At 47.7% G+C, this 14,235-nt stretch overlaps 1 protein-coding gene across 1 annotated transcript in view; it reads left to right on the top strand.

The window, feature by feature from the left end:
• The first annotated feature begins 7,456 nt into the window (after positions 1-7,456).
• Positions 7,457-14,235, top strand: part of KIF26B (kinesin family member 26B) — a 562,023-nt gene continuing 555,244 nt past the window's right edge. The window contains exons 1-2 of the mRNA XM_024246431.3: positions 7,457-8,414; positions 9,179-9,580. Coding sequence (XP_024102199.2) covers positions 8,352-8,414; positions 9,179-9,580 — 465 coding nt within the window. The 5' untranslated portion in view covers positions 7,457-8,351. The remainder of the gene's footprint in view (positions 8,415-9,178; positions 9,581-14,235) is intronic.

The raw sequence follows: 14,235 nt of genomic DNA, 5'->3' as shown, positions 1-14,235 counted from the left end.
CACCGTGCCCAGCCTGCTTTGTTGTATCCTGGCTTTGGCTAGGCATGCAGCTGTGTGTGTGTGCAATGTGTGCATGTTGCTCACATTGTGTGTGTGTGTGTCTGGATGCTTTGTGGGCACACACATCGTTTACCCTCTAGCTTCTTGTGATTCCTTTCTGACACTGAAACTTGCTTTAATTTCCTTTTAAAGTAATCTTTTTCTCATAAGAATATTAAATTTGTCTTAGAAAACAGAATTAGAGGCTGGTCATGGTGGCTGATGCCTGTAATCCCAGCACTTTGGTAGGCTGAGGTGGGAGGAGGATCACTTGAGGCCAAGTGTTTGAGACTATCCTGGGCAACATAGCAAGATGCTGTCTGTATAAAAAAATATAAAATAATTAGCCAGGCATGGTGGTGCCTGCCTGAAGCCCAGCAATCAGAGGTTGCCAGCTGCTTGGGAGGCTGAAGCAGGAGGATCACTTGAGCCCAGGAGTTCAAGGCTATAGTGAGCTATGCTTGTGCCACTGCACTCCAGCCTGGGCAACAGAGTGAGATCCTGTCTTAAACAAAAGTAAAAAGAAAACAGAATTAGAATTAGCAATTCCCCCCAAAGAATTGTTATGCTTTTTAATATTTTGGTGTTAAAATCTAATCTTTTTTCTTGATACATATATACTTTTCTTTTGGTTTTACTGAATTATTATCATATTGCATATGCTTTACTTTTTAACTTAACACTAATATATAATCAATATCTTTGCATTCCATTATTCTTTTATGAGCATTTGTAAGGGCTGCAGGGTATTCCACTGTCTGACTAGACTGTAAGTTGTTTATTTTTTTTTTTAAGAAATGGGTTCTCACTATGTTGGCTGGACTGGAGTGCAGTGGTGCCATGATAGCTCACTGCAGCCTCGAACCCCTGGGTTCAAAACATCCTCCAGCCTCAGCCTCCTGAGTAGCTGGGACCACAGGTGTGTGCCACTGTGCCTGGCTCAGACTGTGAGTTATTAAACCCATCCCCACTCTTGTACGTTTAGGCTGTTTTTCTCCCCTTTGCTATTATAAACAGGGCTACACTGGATGCTGTGATCCCTTTTCAAAGCAGGTTACTTCTGTGGAAGGGGCAGCACAGCCCAAGGTTGTGAGCATCTGCAACCCAGGGTCAGTGGGCTGAGCACACATTGTCTGATCCTCCTCACTCTTTTTAATCTTTTTAAAGTCTTTTAAAATCTTTTTAAAGTTTTCTCCCCCAACCCCAAAACAAAATAAAATTAACAACCAAAAAAAAATGTATCACTCTGACTACACAAATTTGGTTCATATCTTTTCTCTCTATATACCTTTATTATCTGAACTTTTAATTTCAGACTGAAATCAAGCCTTGGAATTTAGCATGGAAGGAATTTATAAGGCTAAAATGATTAATGATTGAAATGATATTTCAAGAGTGGAAACCCTTTCTCAGCTTGCAGGATAACAACCCTCCTCTTATACCACAATAACGACCAAGCACACAGATTCACGTTATCAGCTTGCTGACGACTCTCTGGTGGCCCCCGCATGATCATACGGTCCTCAGAACACCAGAAGATCATATGCAAATATTGTCTGCATATTCATCAAGATACCACGTGGCCAGCGTAAGCTGCTTTAATTATCCTTCGAGGAGAAACACAGCCGTCTCTAGCACATGCACTTCGTTGGCTCTGTCGGCATGTTGGTGCCTGAACTGATATGGAAATTATTTCAAAAGCAAAATATTAAAGAGGAGTGAAATCTGCTATATTGTACAGTCAACTTAGCAATTAGAAGTTGCCAGCCTTTGTTTTTTTTAAGCAGTCTTGCTCTGTCGCCCAGGCTGAAGTTCAATGATGCAATGTTGGCTTACTGCAACCTCCGCCTCCTGGGTTCAAATGATCCTCCCCTCAGCCTCCCAAGTAGCTGGGACTACAGGCATGCACCACCACACCCACCTTTTTTTTTTTTTTTTTTTTTTTTTTTTTTTTTTTGTAAAGATGAGGTCTCATTATATTGCCTAGGCTGGTCTTGAACTCCTGGGCTCAAACAGTCCACCCACCTCAGCTTTCCAAAGTGCTGGGATTACAGTTGTGAGCCACCGCACCTGGCTGGTTTTTTATTTCTGATTTATACTTTCAGACTTTCAAAAACACAATGATATAATATATTTTAGCTATAAAATTTATGATCTATTCACCCCTGAGGTATAAATAATGGGAAAGCTAAATTGCATTCTCTGAAATATAAAAGTCCCGTGAGGCATTCCCAAAGAAGTTATGTCCATTTAATAATTAAGCAACAAGGAATATGGAATAAAAATTTCATTCTTAGCCAGGTAATGGACTTTAGCTTTCTTTGCACTTTGTACTCATGGATACACCAGAAAAATATGTTTTTCACCCAGGGATATCAATGGAATCAATAAATTGATGTTCATGGAAGCTCTTGGTGGCCAGGTGCGGTGGCTCACACCTGTAATCCCAGCACTTTGGGAGGCTGAGGTGGGCAGATCACTTGAGGTCAGGAGTTCAAGACTGGCCTGGCCAACATGGTGAAACCCCGTCTCTACTAAAAATACAAAAATTAGGCAGGCGTAGTGGTGCATGCCTGTAGTCCCAGCTACTTGGGAGGCTGAGGGACGAGAATCACTTGAACCCGAGAGGTGAAGGTTGCAATAAGCTGAGATCTTACCACTGCACTTCAGCCTGGGGAACAGAGTGAGGCTCCGTCTGAAAAAAAAAAAAAAAAAAAAAAAGCTCTTGGCTTTTATAAGCCAGTATATAATTTTTTCATTCTTAAAATGAGTGTCTTTTCCCACCTAAATCTTGAAGTAATACTGTTAACATCCTCAAATGTGAAGAAGAAATACATGTATATTTATAATCTATATATTTATCTATCTATGAGTAAAGGTTTCAGTTGCAACATTGAAATTCCTCAGTCTAATAGAGAATAAAATTATAGCTACAGGCTGCTAATTCATAGACAGAAAACCCTTGAAACAAGAATTCCAAAAGCCCAAGGTAGATCTGAAAAAGCCACCATTAAAACTAGAATTCGGGGCCTGGTGCGGTGGCTCACGCCTGTAATCCCAGCACTTTGGGAGGCCGAGGCGGGCGGATCACGAGGTCAGGAGATCGAGACCATCCTGGCTAACAGGGTGAAAACCTGTCTCTATTAAAAATACAAAAAATTAGCCGGGCGTGGTGGCGGGCACCTGTAGTCCCAGCTACTCAGGAGGCTGAGGCAGGAGAATGGCGTGAACCCGACAGGTGGAGCTTGCAGTGCGCCAGGATAGCGCCACTGCACTCCAGCCTGGTCAACAGAGCGAGACTCCGTCTCAAAAAACAAAACAAAACAAAACAAAACAAAAAAAACCAAACTAGAATTAGGGAGTATCTTATGTACCACATCAAATTTCCCAAAGAAAACTCTTATAAACTGACAATAACAATGACAAAACTATTTAAGGGCCCTGGAGAATGGCCAGAAGCAGGCAGAGACTGGAAGGGGTTCAAAGATCTAATCCTTAAAAGAAGGGTTCTAGGGCCCTTCTTCCAGTCTGCTGAGCACTGTGACCAGACCACAAGAAGAAAGCCAGTTGCAGGGTTTGAGGCGTTCCGCGGTGAAGTTCAGGGCTGTCGGAGTAGCTGGAGAGGGGGAAGGAGAATCCGGGGAAGGAGAGAGCCACACTGAGGCAGCCCTGAAATCCACTAAAATTTCCCTCAAATCTGGCTGGTAGATTTGAACTCTGAACATCCAGAAGAGCTGCAGGAAGTCGAGAGAAGGCAGGAACTGCATGGTGAAGGAGTTGAGCAGAGACTGCAAGTCCTGTCAAGTGCACGAAGCAGAGTTGGAGTCTGAGTTCCAAGTTAGAGGGGACTGGCAAAGCGGTTAGGCTTTCCATTGAAGCTGCAGAAGGGCCGCGCCTCAGGGGTAAAGAACAATCCCAGGACTAAGGGATTTTCCTTAGATCTAAGGGCAAAAGCTAGTTAGAACCACTCAAAGAAAGCATAAAACCAAGGCTCCTCAAGTTCAAGGTGACCCATCAGTAACTTAACTGCCTGCTAGAACAAAAATCAATACTCCTCAAGGAAGAGAATAGAATCTAGCATCTCTATGATGTAGCATCTACAATACTCAATAGACACTTAACATTTATTGAATATGAAAAGAAACAGGAAAATGTGATTCAGAGTCAGTAGAAAAATCAGTTAATAAAAAGCGACCCCCAAATGAGTCAGAGGCTGGAATTCAGACAAGAACTTAAATACGCTACTGTAACTATGTTCAAGGATTTAAAGGGGGAAAAAACAGAGAAATGGAAACATACACACATGCACACACATACGCAATTTTTGGATCAGCTGCATCAGCTTAACAGCAGATTGGAGGCAGGTGAAGCAAAGGTTGGTGAACTTAATAAATGAGCAATAGAAATGATTCAGTCTGTAAAGAGGTAAAAAAGTAAATAATGAACAGAATTTCAATAACCTATAAGACAATATCAAGCACTGTAATAACAAACATGTAATTGGTGTCCCAGAAGGAGGGGAAAAAGAGAGAACAGGGCAGAAAAAATTATTTGACTAAGTAGTGGCTGAAAATCCCCCAAATTTGGTAAAAACTTTACAGATCAATTTATAGATCCTAGAAATTCAGCAAACCCTAACCAGGATAAATACAAAAAGTAACACAAATAGAAATATTATAGTCAAATTACTGAAAACCAGAGGCAAAGAAAAAATCTTCAAAGAACCCAGAGAAAAAAAGACACATTACATACGGGAGAATGTCCATATGAATTACTGCTGACCTCTCATCAGAAACAAAGAAGGCCAAAAGCAATGAATGACATCCTCAAAGGGCTGAAAGAAAAATAACTGTCAATCAGGAATTCTACATCTAGTTAAACTATTCTTCAAACATAAAAGTGAAACAAAGACATTTTCAGATAAGCAGAATCTGAGAGAATTTGTTGCCAGGAGACCCTCACTATAAGAAACACTAAAAGAAATGACCCAGTTAGAAACTTGGCTCTAAAGGAAAAAAAATAAAGAGTCCCAGACATGATAAAACTGGGTAAATACAAAAATCTTAAAATTTTCACTGAAAGACAACAGATTGTTTAAAGTAAAGTTGATAAGATTGTATTGTGGATTTTATAACTCATGTAGATGTAAAATATATCAAATTAGTAGCACAAAGGAGGAAGGTAAGATGGAGTGGTCGCAAGTCTACATTTTAGGTGAAGTGGCACAATGTTAATTCTAAGTAGCCTATGAAATGTTAAAGATTCATATTATAGGCCGGGTATGGTGGTTTCCTGCCATAATCCCAGCACTTTGGAAGGTGGAGGCGGGAAGACAGCTTGAGCTCAGGAGTTTGAGAGCAGCCTGGGCAACACAAGGAAACCTTGTCTCTACTTAAAAAAAAAAAATTAGCTAGGTGTGGTGGTGTGCACCTGTAATCCCAGCTACTAGGGAGGCTGAGGAGAGAGGATCATTTGAGCCTGGGAGATGGAGGCTGCTGTGAACCATAATAGCGCCACTGCACTCTAGCCCAGGCAACAGACTGAGCCCCTGCCTTAAAAAAAAAAATCTATATTATAATCATCAGAGCTAAAAAGTCAACAGAGAAATGAAACTGGAATACTGAAAAGTTATTCAATTAACAAAAAAAGGCATGAGAGACAGAAGAATGAAACAGAGATAGAAAACAGACCCATACTAGCAACAACATGAAACTCAAAAACCTGTGTTAAGTGAAAAAAGCCAAACCCAAAAGAGTACATGCTGTACGGATTCTATGAATTAAAAACCCTTTCAGATCAGTCCACACTAATCCATGCTGATAGAAATCAGAAAAGTAGTTTCTTATGAGAGGTGGGGATTGCCTGGGAAAAGGTAGATAACCTTCAAGAGGGACGGGAATTTATAGATGTTGATTGAGGTGGTGGCCTACGCAGAGTACACGTTTGTCAAAATTCATAGAACTGAACAATTAAAATGTGTGCATTTCATCTTATGTATATACATTTTACATAAACATCAATTTTTGAAAGCTTCTTAAAAACTCTTGCAGAGCCTCCGGTTATAAACTTTAATCAACAGAGGGCGCTCGGAGCCCACCAAACACGCTTTGGGCCCCCAGCTACTTAGAGATGCAAATCAGAGCAGCTCTGGGCTCCCCGGTCTCCAAGGTGGATCGCGCAGCTCCCCAACACTCCCCCTCGACACCCCACCTTCCCCACCCGCGGCCTCGCCGGCTCGTTTCACCACACGCTGCTTTTTTGGCTGATAAGCGGCTCGTGGCCAATGGCGATGATGTGTTTCGCGGCACCTACGGGGAATACAGATGCGGGTGGGAGCTGGCGCGTGCTGCCTGGAGGTGTACCTGCCCCCTAAGGTCCGCTATTGATAGGATCGCTTTTAAATTGGAAGTGGGAACGTAATGGAAACGTCCACTCTGTTCTTGACATCTTCATTTTGACCTTTTTACCTCGCTTTGGTGGCTGTGAAATATTCCCACGTAGGAGCTGGATCGGGGGAGGAGGGGGGCAGAGCACGGGAGGCACAGAAGAAATTGTCCCCGAGGAAGGCAGAGTGGGGGCGTGGCCCCAGGCTTCCAGAACCCCGAACCTTTGTCTTCCTGCCCCCTCCTGCGTCGTCCACAGCTCAGAAGGAAGCCAGCGACCAGAAAGCCCTGAACGTCCTTCGCGCCCTCGCCCACCCCCGGGCCGGGTCTCCCCGCGGGCGCGGAGATGCCATTACACCCCACGTGATCCCTGCGCCCGGCCGGTCCTTCCAGAGGCGTCTCGCGGGGTGTTAATTAAAGGTCACAACAAAACAGACCTGCTGGCTCACCAGAAGAAATGTCCTCCCGTGAAATGAAAAATGACACCCCAGAGCGGCCACGTGTGGAGCCTGGCATACGCCGGCTTCCTGCGCTCCTGGGCGCTGCGCCGGGGGACTGGGGGGGCGATCGGAGAGGGGGCGATGACGGGGTGCTCCGGAGACCCCACGGGGCCCAGGCGCAGGAAGAAACGGGCGGCGGGGGGCGAGGGGGCCGATCCCCCGCAAGGAGAGGCGAAGGCCAGCTCGCGCCACACCCCCTCTCCAGGCCAGAGTCGTCCGCGTGCAGCGCGGCGAAGCCCTCAGTTTCCCCTGCCCGGCAGCGGCCCGCTGGGTCACCAGGCTCACCTGTCCCAGCCCCGGGCGGCTTAGTCCATCACCGACTGGGGCTCGGGCGGGCGGGGGACCAAGGGCCCTAGTCCTGCGGCTGCGGTCGGGGAGGGTGGCCCCCCGGCCGGCCCCGGGGTCGGTAGGGCAATTCCAGAAAAGGTTTGCCCGGCAGGTCTCCGAGAACAAAGGGCGGGGGGAGGACCCGGCATGTTTGTGGACTTGTTTGTGACTCAGTCCCTTTTGCACGGCGTCTCAAAGGCAGACCTGCAAGCCTTGTCAGGAAGAGAAAGAACTTGGGGGCGGGGGAGGCTGGGGCACCGCATTTGCGTCCAGCCACGCTTGCTCGCGCGGCCCCTGAGCTCCAGGCTCGCGCAGCGGCGTTTCATTAGAGCCCCGGGCCCGGGCCGCGCGCCAGGAACTTCCCCGCACGCAGCGAGATCGCCGATCCCCCGCCCCCCGGCCCGGCCCGGCCCCAGGCCTCGCAATGTCAGGCACGAGCGCCGCCGCATAAAATGGATCCCGGCCGGCGCGGCGAGGGCGGCAGGTTCCCGAGGCTCCTCCGCGCTGCGCCCGGGCGCACACGCGCGCTGTGACCGCCGACCGCTCCCGGGCCACGCGGAGCCGCCCCTCTCCCGGCCCTCGCGCAACTGTCAGGCGAAAAGGGCCGGCGGATATTGGCTCGGAGACACGCCGAGGCTCCTCCCCGAGTCTGGATCTTTATATTTTGGGAGAATTTCTTTGAACTCAGTTACCAAGCTCGGTGAAGGAGACAAGTTCCCACAGCTGACTCGGCTCGGCTCGCCCACCTTCCCGATCCCTCCCTTTCCTCGTGGGGGAGCACGGGCTGACTTGGCTGAAGAAAATGCCAGTTCTGTGGATGTGACCGTGACAAGAGAACGTGCGGCTGGAAGAGGCAGAAGGGGATGAGGAAAAGCATGCTTTGAGGAGAAGAATAAACCAGCGACCCCAACCCTTTCTGCAAATTGGTGCTATTACTTGTGGGGTCCATTTGCTTTCATTCCCTCCCACCCCACCGCTGAAGAAACCTTGCCCTGAGGGCTGAGAGCCAGCCCCCTACAGCCGGGGGACGCTTCTGGGTTGGGGGACCCTCTGGATGTAGCGTTGGTGGAACCTTTAGATACTCTCCTCTGGAAAGGCCACCATGAATTCGGTTGCTGGGAATAAAGAGAGGCTTGCGGTCTCCACCAGGGGCAAGAAATACGGGGTAAGTTGTGACGGTACGACGCGGAGACGCGTTACCAGACCCATCGTGCGGCCCCGGCCCCGAGCTCTCCCCCGCTGCAGAGGCGCCCCCGGGGCCGGCGGGGCTGTGAGTGCGCGGAGGCGGGTCTGCCGCGGGGACGCCCGCACACTCGCCTCGCTCTCGGCATTTTTTCAGTCCTCTCGTTCCTTCCTTTCCCCGCACCCGTAACTTTTGCAGCATTCCTGCACTTCTAGGCAGAGTGAAGCCGAAGGGGAGGGTTTCCCGTGAATGCTTGGCCGTACCTCGGATCGTTTAGCTGGAGCCGGGAGAGCCTCTCGTTTACCTGCAGGATCCGGAGAGTTGGACCCCCTATAATAAAAACCCTGAAATCACAGCCCTCCCCCTACCCCCCCCATAGGGTCTTCCAGGATTTTGTTCCCGGGATCTTGCTGGGATAGGTGCCGGCTTCAAAAGCGTGGGGCGCTGAACCTATGGGTCCCCCCCGCCTTGCAGAAGCCGTGGAAACGGCCCCGAGCGAGTCCTCTTCCTGACCCCAGGAGGAGGCCACCGGGGACCAGCGCGGGGGTCACCCGGGCGGTGCGGACTCACTTAAGGACAATTAACGAGACAGATGGAGGGCAGTTTGGCCGCAGGGCTTAGAGAGGTCCCCAACCGGCTCCCGTGGGCGGTTCGAGCGGGTACTTGGTGGCGCACGTATGACCCAGCTCCTGGGCGCTGCAGCCCGCCGCCTTGGGGCCCCTGACACCGGCGTGTCTTCCCCGCAGGTGAATGAAGTCTGCTCGCCCACCAAGCCCGCAGCGCCCTTCTCCCCGGAAAGCTGGTACCGGAAAGCATACGAGGAGTCGCGCGCCGGCAGCCGGCCCACTCCTGAGGGCGCGGGCTCAGCGCTCGGCTCCTCGGGGACCCCGTCTCCCGGCTCGGGCACCTCGTCCCCGAGCTCGTTCACCGGCTCCCCGGGACCCGCCTCCCCCGGCATCGGCACTAGTTCGCCGGGCTCCCTGGGCGGCTCGCCGGGCTTCGGCACAGGCTCCCCGGGCTCCGGCAGCGGCGGCGGCTCCTCCCCCGGCTCGGACCGCGGCGTCTGGTGCGAGAACTGCAACGCCCGCCTGGTGGAGCTCAAGAGGCAGGCCCTGAAGCTGCTTCTCCCGGGGCCCTTCCCGGGCAAGGTGAGCGCCGCGCGGGGCTGGCTGGGGAGGCGCCGGGAGGGCGGGGCCGGGCCGCCACCCACGGCAGCTGCTCTGCACGCCGCGACCTTGCGCCCCGGCTCCACGCGAGGGCCCCCGGCGGCGCTGGGGATGCTCCACACCTCACGGGGCTCTAGCACGCGGGGCGACCCGTGCACCTTCCTCAGCCAGGCCGCCCGGGGGCAGGAGGACCGAGTCCCGAGCGCGAAGGGGCGCCCGTGGCCACAGGCCTCACGGCCCACGGGGGAGGCCCCCAGGTGGTCTCTCCTGCCGCCCCCTCCCAGCTCTCCCTGGCGGCTGCAGGCTGCGCTTTCGATGTTTCTCCCCACCCCCACCTGTGATCCTTTACAAAAATGTCAGCGGGAGCTGTAAAAGCAAGCTGATGCTTGGAGCTGGCATTTCCCACTGCCTGTTTGTGGTTCATCCTTTCCGCGATTGCAGAAACAGAAACATACTGGAAAGCCAGCATTTTCCCCTTCTCAGTCTGTGTGTGTGTCTGGGGAAGATCTGGAGGCCGGTGGCTCCTCGGAGCCGTGCTCCCTCCTGGCCTGCTCCTGCGCCAAGCACACTGGTTCCTCCATAGCAACCCTGCCCGCGGTGTGTGACTGGCCGGAGCCCCCAGGGGATAACAATGCAATTGTATTTGCACTGTTGGGTCCAAGTACTATCAAATGATAATATTTACTCTTCCACTTCAAAGAGTTTTTATCAGTGGTTAGAGAGCAATATCAAGGAAATAGAGTGGATTGCTGTAGAGGTTTTTGACACTGTTGGTTCAACGTCAATTTCTGGTTTATTATTTCCGTGACTTTAGAAATGAAATACTGTGATTTCGAGTAGGCGTTTAGGAATGACTGCGTCTGCTGGCCCAACCTCCGTATGCAGATACACACGTTGATGTTTTCATAGGCAAAGGTTAAATTCAACAAATGCCCACAGACGCTGTGAAACTTAAAATGGGGAAAATGACCACCAGGAGAATTGGTTTTATGAATGCAGAACTTAAGAATAATGAACTCGTGGATGGTTGTCAGTGTACCGTTTTTGTAGTTTGATACACCTGCCATGACATCCCAAGGATAAATCTCAGGGAATCAAAAAGCTTATTTCGCTCTTGCGTGCTAGACCTTCCGATTTAACACCATTTCTTCACTCACAGATTTATTTGCTCTCTTGATCCTTCATCAATATTCATTGATTTTCTGCTCCATCCGAGGCACTGTGCCAGGCACAGCAATGAAAATACCGGTCCATTCATGCAGTCCTTGTCCACGTAGAGCTCAGATTCTAGTGGAAGATACAGATAACAACCACAAAATGCACACTTCACAGTGGGAGTGTAGGGTGCTGTGAGGTTGTTGAACTGGATGGGAGCATCTGATAAAGATGGAAGAACCTTGGTTCTTAAAGATCTAATAGCTGATATTTGGCAGTCCTAACACGTTACAGCCTACCAAATTATTTTAGACCTTTCTTGAGGACCCATTCTTATAATAGGCTTTTTGTGGCATTGAGTGTTCCTATATGCAAAGGTAAATCAAAATACACTCTTCTCGTTTAAAAAAAGAGGAGGGGAAGGAAAATCTATAGAAGAAACCAATGTTGAAACTCATACGCGTCCATCATGTTTTATGGAGTCTTGTGACCAGCTGGAATTTTGTTTTTATAGAAACAGCCTGGAACGTTCACTCGCAGTGTTACGGGAGGCAGCTCAATATATTTGCCAATTTTATGTATGTGATAAGGTACTGATTGTATTGTCAGAGTGAGGTGATGGCCCCAGAAGAAATACTGGATTTGCTGAACTCCCATGCTGTACAATGACTTAGAGTGATCCAAGGACATCTAGAGAAGACCTGGTAGTCATGTGGGCAGTCACAGGGGATCACTTTAAGTGCATACGTGAATGTCACGTAGTACCACAGTCGCCTGAGTTTTATATGTGAAGCAGCACAGTAAAGCGTGACATTTGATGCAAGGGCATAGACAGGGCTTAGCCAGGAAGAAGGATGCTTTGCATCAGCTCATTGTTAGTAATGAGATGTGGGTCCTCAATTTTAACTACAAAATTTCTGCAAGCCTTTGTGAATAATAATTGTGTGTGTGTGTGTGTGTGTGTGTGTGTGTGTGTGTTTTAAGCATTTGTACCTTGCATTTAGGTACAATTTCCATTATACCTTTAGCATTTGCAACCTTATAGCCAAACAGTTGCCGTGTTCTCTGGTGCACCACGGATGGAGGCCATGTAACTTGGATAAGACTTTTCTTCTTCCCGGAGCAATATTAATGAACAAACTGTGGACCACTGTAGCCCTCAGGGACAGAAGGAGTTAAGTTTCATTAGAACAAGAGGCGTCACTGTGACTCCAACATGCATTTCGCTCAGTTCGCTCTGAAGAGTAAGGGTCTGGAAGATGAATTTCGCTCAGTTCGCTCTGAAGAGTAAGAGTCTGGAAGATAAAGACATGTTTTTGAGGCGTAATTAACAAAAATCATCTGTGTAATTTGCTTAAGATGCTTACCTGCATTTGGGAAATATTTTCTTAAATAGAGTGTTAATTCTACTAGGTGGTATTAAATGTCTCCTAGGTAGATATTTAAAAGTCAAAAGCAGAATAGCACATCCAGGAACCTTATTATTTTAGGATGGATTTGGTTTTGGTTCTTCCTTCACCACTGATTTATTTTGTGACATTGGGTAAATTAGTTTTCCTGTCTACTTTTTAACTTTCCTATTAATATCCTAAGGAAAAAAATGATTCAGACTGTTAAAATATCATTAAAATGATCCAAGGTAAGGTCTGAAAAGTGCTTTCATTCTTTAGAGAAAGATACGAGGGTTGATGATTATTAATGAGCTAAGATTCTGTTAGATTTATGTTTTACAGAATTTAAGGTTTTTCTTATATTACTCCTGTCAGTTTCTAATTTCATGTGTATATTTTCTAAACATGCTGCCATATGAGTCCTCACACTGTGCCTGTTGGTAGGTAGCAAGCCCTATTGAATCCCCCGTTTTGTCTTTGGAACAGTTGGTTAAGGAGGGGAGGTGAAGTAGTAGAGAGCCCATTCGGGGTATCTGGTTGGTCCCAGGAGCTAGTGCCTGGCTCTGGTGGCCTGAGAAGAACCATCTTATTCTGAGCACTCCAATGGAGGCTAGGGCTTCATGGTCGAAAATGACCTGATTTGAATGTAACGGAGTGGGCGATGGTGTTGGCTGAGGTGGGAAATAGGAGGAGATGTGGAATTGGATGGAGCTCAGAGGGAAGGATGATCGTGAGTTTGGTTTTCCATGCAGCGAGTCTGAGCTTTCTGGAAAGAGATGGAGCATGGAGGCAGATTTAATAATAAAACACTTTGTTGTTGGCTATCTCAAGACTGGCGTGTAGAACTGACAGCTGTGAGCTCACGTAGCTGTGCTGTTGATACTCTGTATTCATCCTTTCTGATAGCAACTTACCTGGTGAGTAGATGTTTGTGCTTGGTGACAGATTGTAAAACACTCAGGTTGACTTTTATTACCTTGATCAGTACAAAAAGTACTTACTGGGTTTATATCATTTCTCTTTTGGTGCCGGTGAGTGGAATTGGTCAGATAAAAGAATGTGGGCATGTAAAGTGTTGCGATTTTAAGTGAGAATGGCGCTTTTACCCATTGTAGTGTTCCAGTGTGTAAATACAAAACCATTTCATGTCCAATGGCAAGAGCATCTTTCCTGTTTTATAGACAGTCAAGGCACTGAGCCAGAAATAGGGGCCAAGGAACAAATTGCTCAATTTTGGGCTAGCCTAGATCATTCTGATATCTGTGACAGAACTTTTGAATGGACTGGGCAAGTCCTACGAAACATCAGCCCAACGAAATTCCCTGGAGTAAGCAGTAAAGCTCCAGGTTGGCAAAAGGTTATCAGACATCTGTTCATTTCCATATCAATAAAAGAGAATCTTTTATGTAAAAAAAAAAAAGTGCAGAACTATGTTCCTATCTGATTGTTTCTCAGTCAGATATTCTGAGTCCATTTATGCCCCAGAAATATCAGGAAGATTAGCCAGACATACTGAGAAGGGTGGCCAGGAATCACAGAGATGAAAGAAAGGAATGCGTCATAGGGGTTAAAAACGCCAAACGTGGACTCTAAATAGCCGGAGACCAAGTAAGTCTAGACTTGAGGAGATATAGATATCCCCACACGCATATTTCTGTATTTTGCCAGCTCCAAAAGAGGGGTAAGAAAAAATAACTAGATGCAAAAAGTCCCCCAAAAGCCATCATAAAACATTTTATAGATAGGATAAAACAGACATTGCATTTCAAGTACTTATTAATTATAAGGGACTTCTAGCTGAAATCTTCTCTTCTAAGAACATGTGGCTATTTTCAAAAAGCTTCATTTGAGTCTTTCTCATATCAGAAGTATTTTAGATAAAGGAGCAGTTAATAGATAATAGCAGTCATGAAAAAGTCCTGCAGCATTTATCATTTGAAAATTTCTGAAACATTTTGGGAGTTTATAAAAACATTCCCAGGAGAGACATGTGAGCAGTAATCTCTTTTTAAGGCTTAGCAAGCTGTGGAATAATGGCAGTTCATTCTACCAGACTATTAATTGTGAAGCAACATGGTCAGTTTTTATAGT

This window comes from Pongo abelii, chromosome 1 (genome assembly GCF_028885655.2).
Source record: "Pongo abelii isolate AG06213 chromosome 1, NHGRI_mPonAbe1-v2.0_pri, whole genome shotgun sequence".
NCBI lineage: Eukaryota > Metazoa > Chordata > Mammalia > Primates > Hominidae > Pongo > Pongo abelii.
The sequence above is the reverse complement of the archived record's forward strand: the minus strand, read 5'-3'. Positions and strand labels throughout refer to the sequence as shown.